At 35.4% G+C, this 14,847-nt stretch overlaps 1 protein-coding gene across 1 annotated transcript in view; it reads right to left on the bottom strand.

Moving 5' to 3' along the window:
- The window catches only part of SLC7A11 (solute carrier family 7 member 11), a 74,325-nt gene extending 60,937 nt beyond the window's left edge, over positions 1-13,388 (bottom strand). The window contains exons 1-3 of the mRNA XM_023226007.2: positions 12,829-13,388; positions 7,670-7,796; positions 3,530-3,645 (exon numbers count right to left, since the gene is read on the bottom strand). Coding sequence (XP_023081775.1) covers positions 3,530-3,645; positions 7,670-7,796; positions 12,829-13,105 — 520 coding nt within the window. The 5' untranslated portion in view covers positions 13,106-13,388. The remainder of the gene's footprint in view (positions 1-3,529; positions 3,646-7,669; positions 7,797-12,828) is intronic.
- Positions 13,389-14,847: the final 1,459 nt, after the last annotated feature.

Below are 14,847 nucleotides of genomic sequence, written 5' to 3'. Positions count from 1 at the left end.
AAGGAAGGAAGGAAGGAAGGAAGGAAGGAAGGAAGGAAGGAAGGAAGGAAGGAAGGAAATAAATTACAATATTGGGCTATAAGAGAGCAGCCAAATGTGAATCTATAAGATTTTCCATCTAAACTTCTATGCACCTGACATGTTTATTGGAATGGATAAAATTTGTATAAGCAAAAGCTTTTTTATCTTCATTAAATTTGACAGAAATGAAATACAGTACTTTAAAAAATGGGGGTGAATTAGTATTTACTTAACCCCCCATCCTTATCCTATTATCATCATCTCTCAAATGGTTGGCTAACATTTCACAAAATTTGAAATTCTTTTTTTCCATGATGTAGCAAGACCCTTCAGGTTTGCCCTTTTTCTATGCTTAACTAGAGATTTCAAATGACCACAAACTGTTTCCTTCCCCAAGGTTCACAGGGAAGCAATTCATGTAATTAAACTCTATTTTCTACATCTTAGTAACCTTCCACCCCTAACAGGTAGAAAATTACCTAGACTCACTTTGAAGAAAGCAGGATGTGAGAGATTTGCCCCTAGATAAATTTCTCCTTCTCTATCTCCATCTCCACCCCCTGTTGCTCCATTAAAGCTAAATTTTTCTTAAAGACAGTTTGACTTTCCCAATTAGGGCATTGATTTACATTACCTACCACTGAGTCATAAGGATATCCAGTTTTCTTTTTAATTGTTGCTGATTATGGAAACACATTTCTTCCTCAGAATTTCAAGCTTGCAAAAGGAACATCAAAATTTAAAAATGAATGTAGTAACTCGTGGCAAAAATAGAAAGAAACATCTGGGTTCATCTAAGATTTATTCAGGCTCCTTGTTAACTATTCCATCACCAATATCTACTACAGAGGTTTTGTAAATCCCAACATAGTTATCCTTTCCTAGAACTGTTTTAAAGTTTAGTTTGAGCAGTTTTCATTTAATCTTCTGAAATACTAATTTTCCCTTTAAAATGTTTAATTAAATTGGGATAAACAAGAAGAGAGTTATCTAGACCTATAAAAACATAAATATAGCATTATTATTAATGTAATTTTAACTCCGAAGTGAGTAAAGTTTGTGGATTTATAAATGTTTACATGCAATCTACTTAGTCTTCTGGTTATGGCTTTTAATTGATAACTATTATTATTAATGTACAGAGCTCTCAAAAATGCCACCCCTGCTCTTCTCTTTTTTAAATATAATAACTATGATATGATTCTGCCTCAGTCATTCGAGGGACAAGAAAATGGTGAATATAGCAATGGCTGTTAGTCCAATCCCTTAGTGGAACAGTGGACTTATCAAGAACTTTCTATAGACAAGGCACTCCATTAATGGTCTTAAAAATCTGACTTTGATCATGTGTTTTGCGGGAAGATGGATGGAGCTAGAGGTCATTATCCTTAGCAAACTCACACAGGAACAGAAAACCAAATGCTGCATGTTTTCATGTACAAAATGGAGCTAAATGATGACAACTCATGAACACAAAGGGTAACAACAGCCACTGGGCCTACCTGAGGGTGTCTGGAAGGAGGGAGAGAATCAGAAAAAAATAACTTGGGTACTAGGTTTAGAACCTGGGTGACGAGACAATCTGTACCACAAACCCCCATGACATGAGTTTACCTATGTAACAAACTGCACATGTGCCCCTGAACTCAAAATAAAAGCTAAAGAAAGGAAAAAGAAAATATAATGAAAAAGAATGTGACCTGAACAAAAAATCTGGCTTAGTTTCATCTTCCTTCAGCCATTCAAGATATTAATAGATTATTTTTTCACAGGCATTTTCCTAATAAATAAAATTGGGGCTTAAATAGGTTTAAAAATTAGCACAAGATCACAAAACTAAGAATTGTAACACCAAGTTTCAATTCCAGGTTGTTTGCCTCCAAAGCCTAAACTGTAACCACTATGCTAAAATGGTTCAACCCACAAAAACTTAGACTGCTAGATCTGAACATAATATGAAGCAAACTCTAGTGCATTTTTATCATTTTCCCACTGCCTGGAAATATATTGAAGATATCTAATCCTCCAAGTTTAACAAGTAAACAGACTATAGACTTTTCTGCTGGAGAAAAAAATTCTTAGACTTCTCAGAAAATCAAGTCAACAAATACTTATTGAGCACCAACAACATGCTAGGAGCTAAATGAGGGGCTGGAAATACAGCAATGAATAGGTCTCTAGTCTCATGGAACTTCAAATGATGCTTTACTAAAAGTATAAATAGCTACCATTTTTATTGTGTTCTTAATAAATTACATAAAATAATGTCTTTGCTGCAAGTAACATGGATGGAACTGGAAGTCACTATTTTAAGTGGAAGTAAAGAAAAAGAAAGTCAAATACCGTATGTTCTCACTTATAAGTGGGAGCTAAATAATGTATACACATAGACATAGAGTGTGAAATAATAGACATTGGAGACTCAGAGAGATGAGAGGGTAGGAGGAGGATGAGGGATGAAAATTACCTAATTTCCACAATGTACAATATTTGGGTGATGGTTACACTAAAAGCCCAGACTCCACCACTACACAATATATCCATGTAACACAACTGCATTGTACCCACTAAATCTATTTTTTAAATTTTAATTTAAAAAAAAAACAAATGAATTACAGGCAATAAGTAAATTACAGGCAATATCTCAGGCATTGTCCCACTGAAACATCTTAGCCATACAAACTAAAAATTCTTCCATGATTATGCAGTTCAGTTATTCCTGTGTAGCTTTCTCTTTATGAGTAGCTAAAACTCGGTTAAATGTGATCATATTGATTAAGACAGTGATTCAAATGGCACCCAGAATTAAGTTATCCTTTCCCATATTTAAGGATTTGGTACCTGGCATCTTTTGGGGAATTAGAGTCATATATGGCTTCATATCACTCATGTACTTTTGTACATGTTCTTTTTGTTTCTTTTTTAAATCAATGAATATTTGTGCCCATTGATAAAAGATGAACAACTTCTCAATTTGGAGACCATAAAGAAAACTAGTTGGAAAACACTATTAATAATCAATCTTGAAAGAAAACTCTTCTCATGACCAACAACAGGCAGCTAACATTATAACACTGGGAGTGACAGGTGCTAACACTACAAAATGTATAAACACAACTCACACACCCACTACATAAAGGTAACTCCATGAATACACATAAGATATAATTCAATATATAGCTAATTTTCAATTCAAATAATCTCTAAAATAATTGGGGTCTCCTCTTTAAAAGTCTTGTTCATGTATAATCGAATTAATATTTTACTAGTAAGGTGATTTTTACTATTTAAAAAGATTAGCCATCCTATCTGTTGACCAAATACAAAACTGGCATGGAATACAATATTGGATGTCACTCCAAATCCTTCCAGTGGAAATTTGGAACTGTAATCAAGAAGAATAGGATGTGAGAGGCAACCCCACAATGCAAAAAGTCTAAAGACACTTTGTATTCAATCATTTTTGTGCTGCTTTTTCCTTTTTCACATATATAGCTATAATACTCACTTATGCCCACAGCTGTAACGAGCTTGATCGCAAGTTCAGGGATTTCACATTGAATAAAAAATGGTTCCAGAATGTAGCGTCCAAATGCCAGGGATATCACAGCAGTAGCTGCAGGGCTAAAAAAAAAAAAAAAAAAAAAAAAAAAAAAATGTATATATTTAGATTAACTACGGGGGAAAAATAGCATTTTTATTAAATTTAATTTCATTAAATTTTTCTACCTTGAGTGTATTTAGCATATGGAACATGTTAAATATGAAAGTCTATAGTTTTCAGAATTCCATACTTGATTAGGTTGTCATAGACTTTCCAAATGAAATATTTCCTATAACATTGGTGGCTAGTTTTTAAACTTCACATATTCTTGGGAACAAGGGTAAGTACTACCAACTTTTCCCCTGCTCTCCCATATTTGACTTTTCCTTCAAAATCCGGCTTATTACATGAGACCTTGACAGAGCTAGGCTTACAGGAAGCCATCTTCTTTCTCAAAAAGTCAGTAAATAAACTTCAAACATACTATGAATTAGTTAATGCCATACAGATCTAATGTGTCAAGGCATAGTCTAAAGAATGAACACAACACTCAACCTAAAAAATTAGTATTAAGTGTTCCTTGGAAATACATGCCTAAATACTTGATGTTGTTTTACTCTTATTTTTTCTGTACAGACAAAAACTCAAAGTCAAGTGATTATTCTTACTCCTATAGTAACAATCAGATATAAAGTTTAAATTTAAAAATAATATATTTATTATAATCTTATACAAGTAAGCAAATATAAATGGGACAAGAATATGAAATAAATTCAAGTATATAGAAATATAGGTAATACATCTTTCTATTTTAATTCTTCAAATATTTTTAAGAGAAAATTTCACAGACCATTTCATTTTAGATGTATGTATATATGAATGCATATTTTTTCCATAAACATGCAAGTCTGTGCAATTATCTAATTTCTTTTTTTTTTTTTTTTTTTTTTCTGAAATGGAGTCTCACTCTGTTGTCTAGACTGGAGTGTAGTGGCACGATCTCAGCTCACTGTAACCTCCGCCTCCCAATGTCAAGCAATTCTCCTGCCTCAGCCTCCTGAGTAGCTGGGATTACAGGCACATGCCACCATGCCTGGCTAATTTTTTGTATTTTTAGTAGAGACAGGGTCTCACCATATTAGTCAGGCTGGTCTTGAACTCCTGACCTGGTGATCCACCTGCCTCAGCCTCCCAAAGTGCTGGGATTATAGCCATGAGCCACCGCGCCCGGCGACAATTATCTAATTTCTTATGTCAAACTTCCTTTTTAGCTTCTCTTTCTTTTCGTGGTTACCCGACATTCATGCCCGATCCATAGATTATCAGAAAACCAACCACCAATACATGTTCTCAACTTTAGCTGGCTGATACTGGAGAGCAGCATAAGGTTTCTGATTTTCTTCTTCTCCTAGACACCCTCCCATCTTCCCCAAACAAAACTGTTTATCCTATTCTCCATCATTTATACAATTTTTGATGTATAATTTAAAATTTGATCATGTCATTTTAGTGCTTTCAAAATATGTTCAGGATATGCAAAACTCCTTCACATTGCATTCAAGGCTCCATCTGGTCTAAGCTCTCCTTACTTCTTCAGTTAGCTTCCTCCCACTAGAAGGATACGAATCTTCTCTGCCTGCAGCCTCTGCAACTCATTGACTATGCTATATACTTCAGATCTTGGTTCAATTCTCCTTTGCCAGGGAAAGCTTCTCCAACCTCTGACTGGGCCAGGTCTCTTGGAGTATATTCATATTGAAGTTCTTGGCCTGTTTTCCACAGTGCTTATCACAGTAGCAATTTTATATTTACCTATGTGATTTCTCAGTTGATAATGATTTCCTCCCACTTGACTCTGAGCTCTAAGGGTACAAAATCGTATCTATCTTAACCACAATTTTATCTCTAGTGTTTAGCACAGTGTCTAACATATAGTAGAAACCCAATATATATTAAATATATAGTGAACACGAAATTTGGTTTAATGACCCCTGCTGTGTACAGATAGGTAATATTTTTCTCCTTGAAATCTGTGTTTTACAGATTATTTCTGGCAATACTAACTTAATCTAAAGGTATAATTTTAATGTGAAGTACTTAGGAACTATGGGTATTAGTAAAAGAAGAGAAATGTTTAAATACTTAGATATCTTGTCCCTCCTCGTGATATTTGTTATTCTACCTATTTAAAAGGCCAACTCAGCAAAATCAGTATGTTATGACAAAAAGATATATAAGCATATTTTAAAAGCTTCTAGAATACAAAGGTACTTTCCTCTGTCCACAGACACACACACACACACACACACACATACACACAGAGAAAAGTAGTTTTGTTTTGTTTTTTTAATTAAAGCAACAAGTGATTATCAGCTACCTGGGAGCAGAAATCGTGACTGATTTCACTTTAGATCTCTTTTTATTGTCATTTACCATTCAGTAGCAGTTTGTGGAATAAATAAACAGATGAATATTTTATCTGTGCTACCATAAGATATAAGCTATATTTATATGGAATGATCGTGTTCATCATAATGCCAAGCAATGAGCCAAAGTTACACACTAATACATGGTTGAAGATGGAGTCAAGTCTAACTGTATTAAGCTCCAAAGCCCACCAGCCTGACAGATCAGCAGTCTAAATAAGGAGTACATGCATATGAATGCTGAGTATGTTGTACACAATATATTGTAACTTTAAACTTTCAATTACTTATTCAAAAATAACTTAATATATGCCAAGAAAAGGGCACTGACCTAGGTGCTATACAGGTTACAAAAAGATCTTATCTTTATATGCTTGAAAGGTTGGCAGTTTTAAAAGGGAAACAAAATATAGACACCTAAAATATTAAGGAAGAATAGAAGGTATCATGTTCAATGTCAAATGTGAAGCAGAGATAGCATTTTCAGAAGAATTTAGAGATGAAAGAAATAACAAATTAGAATAAACAGGAAATTAATTATGAGAAAGAAAGGATTTAAGATGACCTTTGAAGAGCAGATAAGATTGAGATAACCAAAAAGGAACAGAAAGTACGTTCCTGATACAGGAATTTTAGAAAAGGAAAAAAATATTTATTATTATATCATTATAACAATTTTAAATAATGCAGAGTTGTTTAAAATGAAAAAGACTTCATGAAGTATATACTACTTTGAAGATCTTTTTTCTGCTAAAAAAAAAAGACTTCTAACACTGTAAAACCCAAGATTAGTGTTAAGTCAGTACTAACTAGCACTTATTGGCACTTAGCCATAAAAGCTCACATGAGCTCTAAATCATGTATGTTTGGTAAGTTTGATAAGAGCAAGTTTCCCTAGTAACATCCATTAAATTCTGTAATCAGAATGTCCACATCACATTTTATAGAAGTAGTTAGCCTTAAGAAACTGTGATACTCTGAAATGCTCATATGACATCATAAGCTTCCCACAAAGTTAAAGGAAATTTGCTATTCAGAGTGACTTGGCACTATTCAGTTTGATTTTAAACTAAGATAAGCAGGAATGTAAACACACTTTTACAACAATAAAATCAAAAAAGGCTTTTGGAACTGTAGTTCCTGATTTGTTTAACATAAGGAAATGAGTCATTTGACTCTGTCATGCAAACTCTGTTTTTTATAAAGTATAAGACTTGGTGACCAATTAAGTTGTCAGGCACAGAAGTATCTTCGTCACAATGACTAAGTAAAGTTAAATGCCTTAGTGATATAATCTACAATAAGATAAAATTCCAATTCCTAGTATAATATTTAATTTGTCTAGTTGGTCAAAAGGTATCCAGGTGAATTTTCATGTTCATATTCTTTCAAGTAATCATCTTTCTCCTAGAAGAGTCAAAGAGGATAGCTGAGGGTTAAAGAAAGGTAGATACTTTTAATAGTTTGGCGTTGCTGGTGAACTGCTTGTCAGTGACAAAATTTCATTAAAAATATCTTAATCCAGAAAGGTATTTTATCACAGGCTCTATATTCTGAGGTAGACATGTTTACACGTAGTCACATGACATGCATATGTTTAACCAGTTAAAAATAATCAAGGTGATTCATAAGAATGAATTGGTTTATTTTTTCTTAATTCTTTCTACTATGTTCTTACCGTATTATGAGGAGTTCCACCCAGACTCGTACAAAAGCTGGTAATGGACCAAAGACTTCCAAAATATATGTGTAATGACCTCCGGATTTCTTTATACTTGTTCCCAATTCAGCATAAGACAAGGCTCCTGTGAAATATTTGTCACAAAATGGTACCAATTTAACACATTTTCAAGACACCTAGCATTAAAATGGATACAATAATGTTTATATGCTGCCTGAGATGTAACTACCTCCTTTGGTCTGAATGTCATCCTTATTCAAGACAAATAACCATCATCTAATTGCTAAGACCCACCAAGTTCCTTTTCTAACATCCTCACAGTTGAGATTTAGTTCACTCTATTTGAACACTACAATTTTACTTGAAACGACAAAGACACATGTCTACAACAATATCATGTGTTCCAGAATTTTGAGCTGAAAACCTGGAAATAGGGGAAAAGGAGAAGAGAGATGTCAATAATATTGACCTATTTTTAGAAGAACACAACCTCACACCAAGACAAGGCCTTAGTCCAAATGTTTGAGTTAGCTTTTAACTTTTTTTGAATTATTTTTTGAGAACCATTTTAATAAATTATGTTTCCGTGGAAAATCGAAATAAATAAGCTGTATCCACTCTTTAGAAAACTATGGACTCTATGCCTTGCAAGATTTCATTTAATTTGTAGGATATATTTTGTCAACAAAATGAATTCTGACCCCTTCTGTTTCTATAAAAGGCTATCTTGAATGTTTTTTGAAGTGTACACTCTGGGTTTTTTTTTGTTTTGTTTTGTTTTGTTTTGAGATGGAGTTTCTCGTCACCCAGGCTCGAGTGCAATGGTGCTCTCAGCTCACTGCAACCTCCGCCTCCCAGGTTCAAGCAGTTCTCCTGCCTCAGGGTCCCGAGTAGCCGGGATTACAGGTGGCCACCACCACGCCCAGCTAATTTTCGTTCTTTTAGTAAAGATGAGGTTTCACCATGTTGGCCAGGCTGGTCTTGAACTCCTGACCTCAGAAGATCCATCCACCTCGGCCTCCCAAAGTGCTGGGATTACAGGCATGAGCCCTTGTGCCCAGCCAGAATATAATTTTTTTTTTTTTTTTTTTTTTTTTTTTTTGAGACAGAGTCTCACTTTCTCCCCAAGGCTAGAGTACAGTGGCATGATCTCTGCTCACTGCAACCTCTACCTCCAGGGTTCAAGCTATTCTCCTACCTCAGCCTCCCGAGTAGTTGGGATTACAGGCACCTGCCAGCACGCCCGGCTAATTTTTTGTATTTTTAGTAGACACTAGGTTTCTCCATGTTGGCCGGGCTGGTCTCGAACTCCCAACCTCAGGTGATCTGCTCGCCTCGGCCTCCCAAAGTGCTGGGATTACAGGCGTGAGCCACTGCACCCGGCCCAGAATATACTTTTTAAAATGAGGTGCTATAATTTATATTTGTGTACTTCAGATCGAATTAACTATGAGCTAAATTTTTAATATTTAACGATACAATTCACATAAAATTGGACAAATATGCAACTCCCCAAAACCTCAGTTTCACTCTCTGTGAAATGGAGATCTCGGTTTCTACCTCATAAGGGAATTATGTGTATAGATGTGGCAGTGGGTACCTAGGAGAGTACACGGCCTGACACATGGCAAGTACCACATGAAATATAGCTATACTTATTAATTTGAGTAATTAACAAGAAAATAAAAAATATATCCTGTCATTATGTGAAAAGTTCTATCTGTACTGCCAAGTGCTCAAATGTAAGAAAACGAGTTTTTTCCAAGCTACTTCTGAGAATAAAAGTGTAGAAAAGTATTACTGATTAATAATAATTTAGACAGAACTGTCCAACATAAATATAATTTGGATACTCAGTGAAATCTTAGTGTTACATATTTTATATCTGATTTCTAAACTTGTCATGACATCAAAGTCACCTAAGAATAATTTTTTTTTTTTTTTTTTTTTTGAGAGAGATTATTGCTCTGTCACCTAGGCTAGAGTGCAGTGGCACCATCTTGCCTTACTGCAGACTCCGCATCCTGAGCTCAAGTGATCCTTCCACCTCAGCCTCCCGAATAGCTGGGACCACAGGCATGCACCACCATACCCAGCTAAATTTTTGTGTATTTTTTGTAGAGACAGGGTTTTGCCATGTTGCCCAGGCTGGTCTGGAACTCCTGGGCTCAAGGGTTCTGTCTGCCTCAGCCTCCCAAAGTGTTGAGATCACAGGCATGAGCCACCATGCTCGGTCTGGGAATAATTTTTACTTCGAAAACACTCAAATGAAAAACAGACTCTAATCAAGAGAGTGTAGATCGTCCACAAGAGAAATTTAAGAATCTCTATCATTTTTAAATTTGCACAAATAATTCTGAAGTAACTAGTCTGCAGACTGATATGTGGGGAACACTGATATATTTCATCTACCTATAACTAATTATAACAAGTTGCCACTCACGCTCCATGGGGGAACATTCGCCATGTTGGTAGGCTGCCCAGAAAAGGATCCAATATAAAATGTTATTGGAAAGAGTCTTAAGTACCTCAGAATTTATTGTCAGAGAATCAATACCTAGACCTCTGTATGCTTTGCTGAAACTCCAGGATGGTTGCCCTAGGTTTACACTGAGTTCTGGGGGAATGATTTTCATTTAAAGGTCTAAAGCTTCATAAACATTTTGCCCAGACGAAAAAAGTTCAAAACAAGATGTAAAAATCCATGTACTGACCCTTCACTTAAAAAAAAAAAAACTATATGTACGTGTTAAACCAAATGTACAGATTCTTTACAGTTGGTCCCAGAGTTCTAGAGTCTTTTTAAAAAGAAGGATTATTTTTTCTTTACATTTTGCTTTGCTTACTGTTAGCGAGGCACTCCTGTCCAAAAGCTTCTGGTAACTTAAGTGACAAATGCAACGCAAATAAAGATAAGTAGATTAATACGAGAGCACACTCTCTTCAATTATTAATCAAAGAACACCAGCTCAAGTGTAATGTTAGCTAGTCTCCTTAGCTGTTTCTCTCTTTTTATTGTTTTTGAGCTTCTGCTTAAGATGATATGTAATACTTATGCATAAGCATATTTTCATAGTGCAAGTCAACATCACTTTAACTAGTTCAATATGCATACTGATCTATTTTATTACATCTGAATAATCTTTTATTATGTGTAAAAATTGAATCCCATAGTGGAAGCTGCATGCACATAAGTATGTAAAGTCCAGTAAACTGGTTGTGGTTTTTCTGATTAGATATTGATTTATTCTGAATATATAAAGTGTTGTAGGAAGATTTAAAGACTGAGGTGCACAAAGTCATTTCAGATGATCAACAATTAGGTTTCTCTTTATCTACAAGTGCATACACCAGAGCTATTTTAAAATTAATAGTGGCTAAGGGTACTATCAGAGTTTCTCATAACGGTATTACTCCAAATTATTTTATAAAGATGGGAAGTAACACTGGGAAATAATGATACATAATTGTTACTGAATATTTAATAAAGCACAAGTTAGTCATACAAATATACCACAAACTCTTTTTAAAAACCCCAAATAATTCCTCTATAAATCTTTCTATACTATGACCTTGTTTTAACAAGTTTTATTTAAAATAAATAAATTATTTCTTCCTAAAAATGGAATTTGAGGACCAGGAGCGGCGTCACTGCTCATGCCTGTAATTCCAACACTTTGGGAGACTGAGGCAGGTGGATCATGAGGTCTGGAGATCGAGACCAACCTGGCTAACACAGTGAAACCCCATCTCTACAAAAATCCAAAAAATTTGCCAAACATGGTGGCACACACCTCTAGTACCAGCTGCTCAGGAGGCTGAGGCAGGAGAATTGCTTGAACCCGGGAGACGGAGGCTGCAGTGAGCCGAGATCACACCACTGCACTCCAGCCTCGGCAACAGAGCGAGACTCCATCTCAAAAAAAAAAAAAAAAAAAAAAAAAAAAGGAATTTGAGTTATCTAGATGAGCGTCAAACCAATGATTTAAAACATCACAAGGCCTGAGTGGAAAGAATGAATGGATTGGTACACATGGGAACAAGAGTTAGTACTTGTTAGTTAGTCGTAGAGTTAGTGTTAGTACTTGTTAGTGTTAGTCCTAGAGTTAAGACAAAGAGCAACTTTAAAGTATAGAATCTTTCCCAAGAAGAGTAAACAAATCTTCATAGCATAAATCATATTTAATGTTTGACAGTTCACCAGTTTCTATCATCTTTACAACAAACTCAGGTAGCTCTCTAGTAATTTGCCTATTTCATAAGGGGCATTTATTTATCTCTTTATTATTAATTCTCAAATCAATAGAAGAGACATAAATTTTGAAGAAAAATTCATAATTATACTTCTACCAGTTCCCTTCAGATTAATTTGGTGAACAGGTGGACAAATTATCTGTGTCCCTGGAGAACAAGTGAAATATAGATGATAAAAACAGATCTAGGCAAGCACAGAAAACTAACACCCAACTGAAGTTTTAAAACTTATATTGCAAAAGTGTATGGGTATTGAGAAGAGATGAAAGGTTGAAAAGTAATTTGAAATTTGCTCAGGCCATTGTAATATGCCCCATTATGATAGGGATTGAGTTATGTGCCATCATACATTTCTCTCTCATGCAAGGACTTTTGAAAGGATATTAAGAAGTGACAAGCACATGAACTTAAAAAATAGTTTTAAAAAGACTGCCACCCATTTGTTTGGCTAATAAAAAGTCAGTAAGGCTTCTGCTGAACACTCCATTCTATGTCTAAATAGGCCATGCCAGGTTCCACTTCACAGGTGTTTCATTCAACATGCCAGCTGCCAGAATGCCCAAGCTAAGCACAACTGCCCGGCACAGAAACTGTGCATGTTTTTTACTGGGTCATGAAAGTTAGTCTTTGCTCTCATCCCACAGGGAAAAGTCAGAAAATAGCCTGTCTTAGTCAGGAAAAGAAAGTACAGCCTGTAGGAAACAATTTGAGGGCGTTCCAGATCACACCAACAGTGGATTCTGCATCTCGGTAGTTCACGTACCTGAACAAAAATTTTAAACATTTGGTGTGGCCTTTGCCATCCATTCACTCCTCAAAAATTACCATTTGCTTTCCCAGAAAGCAAGCTTTCCAGTCCCACAGCCACGCCCCCTCCCCGCCAGAGAAAAAGTTGCACTCACCAAATAGTGACAGGACCCCACACACCGTCCAGATGGTCAGAGACATGCCCACACTGCCTGTGTTCTGGAGCACGCCCTTAGGAGAGATGAAGATTCCTGCTCCAATGATGGTGCCAATGATAATGGAGATTCCCCTCAGTAAAGTGACTTTCCTCTTCAGCTGCACTTTCTCCTGCCCAGGTGGCTCCTTGTTGCCCAGGGAAGGCAGCCTCCTGTTAACATTTCCCTGCAGGTAACCTCCTTTGGAGATGGTGGACACAACAGGCTTTCTGACCATAGTAGGGGCACACGGGGGAAAAATAAAACAGAGGGAAAGAAAACAAAACTTTCAACTTTGGTGTCTCTTGGTGTTAACTGATCGAGGTCTTCCTCTTTGCTTTCTTTGCTTTCAGACTGTCTCTCTCAGTGCTATAGTGTTCACAGGTTAAAAACCCAAAGGTGTGCTTTTTCCTTCACAGCAGCTAATTACTAATCAGAAACACCTGTGTATGCATCGCGCTCCCAGCTCTCCACCTCCTCGTTCTACCGCTGCTGCTGCTGCCGCCCTATCATTACAAACCAGCTCAGCTTCCTCATGGGCTTGTATTTAAGCGCCTGCCTGTCACACCAACTTACTACAGCTAAATGATGATGCAAATTCTCCAGGTTTGCATCAGCCACATGAGAAGGCTCCAGCATTACTCAGCTCTTTTTTTCAAAAAAAAAAAAAAAAACAGGAGGAGCTTGTTGCTCAACTGACCTAAGCTTTTTAGAGAACAAAGCACACACTTGAAAGAGATTTTGGCCAATCCAGAAGTAGTAAATTCGGAACAGACCTTCCCAGAGATTTAAAGCAACTCGTAGTGAGCAACAAAAGCTGTTCAAACAAAATGAAATAGGAAATAGTTACTTCATTTTAAGGGGTTTCTTTTTCTTTAATGAATGTATAAAAACATTTTACACGCGACTGTTTTGTGAGTAGAATGTATCCTAAAGCTGCATTTTTTTATAACAACACAGTTTGAGTTTCATAATTTGTGTAATGCTTATTTTTATTTTTTATTTTGAGCTTCTTATAAGGCAATACAGTCAAATCTAACATTTACAAAATTAAAAAGATTCTACAGTTTATACTGCTGTCACATACATACAACTGTAAGCCTTCCTCAACATTAAAAGATAAATTATTTCTTACTACTCATAATAAACCAACATTTTAAATCACATCTGAGTGTGACAAATATAAAATTCACCATGACTCCAGAAAATAGTCATTTTCTGATTCTCATTAGCACAAGGTGATTTTTTTAACTAATGTAAAAGATACATATTGTTCCTCTGAATTACCAAAAATAATTTCTAAGTTCAAAATTACACAATTACAATTACATAAAAATATGCATATAGCAAAAGTCTGTAAAGGAAAACACAGAATAGTAGTTACAGAAAGTAATGATATTATGTATTACTTTTTCCACATTATATAAACTATTGTTATATTATGATTATAAATTTAAAATGTAAGCTAAGATTAAAATATTTACTTTGCAATAGTCAAAAAGGCAAAACATTTTTAAACCCTTCTAACTTTCTAAACCAAGTGTCAAGAAAAAACAAATACGAAAAGAAAAGAAATCCTAGATATCATTTTTGGCTATAGTTACATGTGGTTTTTAATTCAGTGAGAAGAATTGAATGTTATCATTACCCTGAAGCTAGCTTTACGCACCATTAAATATGCTTCTGAACCTTTGAACAAAAACCACAAACAAAAAGCCTGTGTGCAAGAGGTTGGCAAGGAAAGAAGGGAGTCAAGTATGGTCAAGATGATCAAAGAAAGAAATAAGAAATTGCCATTAGGAAAGTAGCATCGAAAAGGTCAGACCATTTTCTGTTGTGTTGGCACCTGAGAAAATGACACCACCTCAATGCTTTGCCATCCAAATAATTGAGGCGACATTTTCTCCTTTATAAACTATCTATCTAAATTCTATATAATTGGCTTTGGCTACACCAAGTTAAAGTTTTTATTTAATACTT

The sequence above is a fragment of the Piliocolobus tephrosceles genome, chromosome 3 (assembly GCF_002776525.5).
Source record: "Piliocolobus tephrosceles isolate RC106 chromosome 3, ASM277652v3, whole genome shotgun sequence".
Lineage (NCBI taxonomy): Eukaryota > Metazoa > Chordata > Mammalia > Primates > Cercopithecidae > Piliocolobus > Piliocolobus tephrosceles.
The sequence above is the reverse complement of the archived record's forward strand: the minus strand, read 5'-3'. Positions and strand labels throughout refer to the sequence as shown.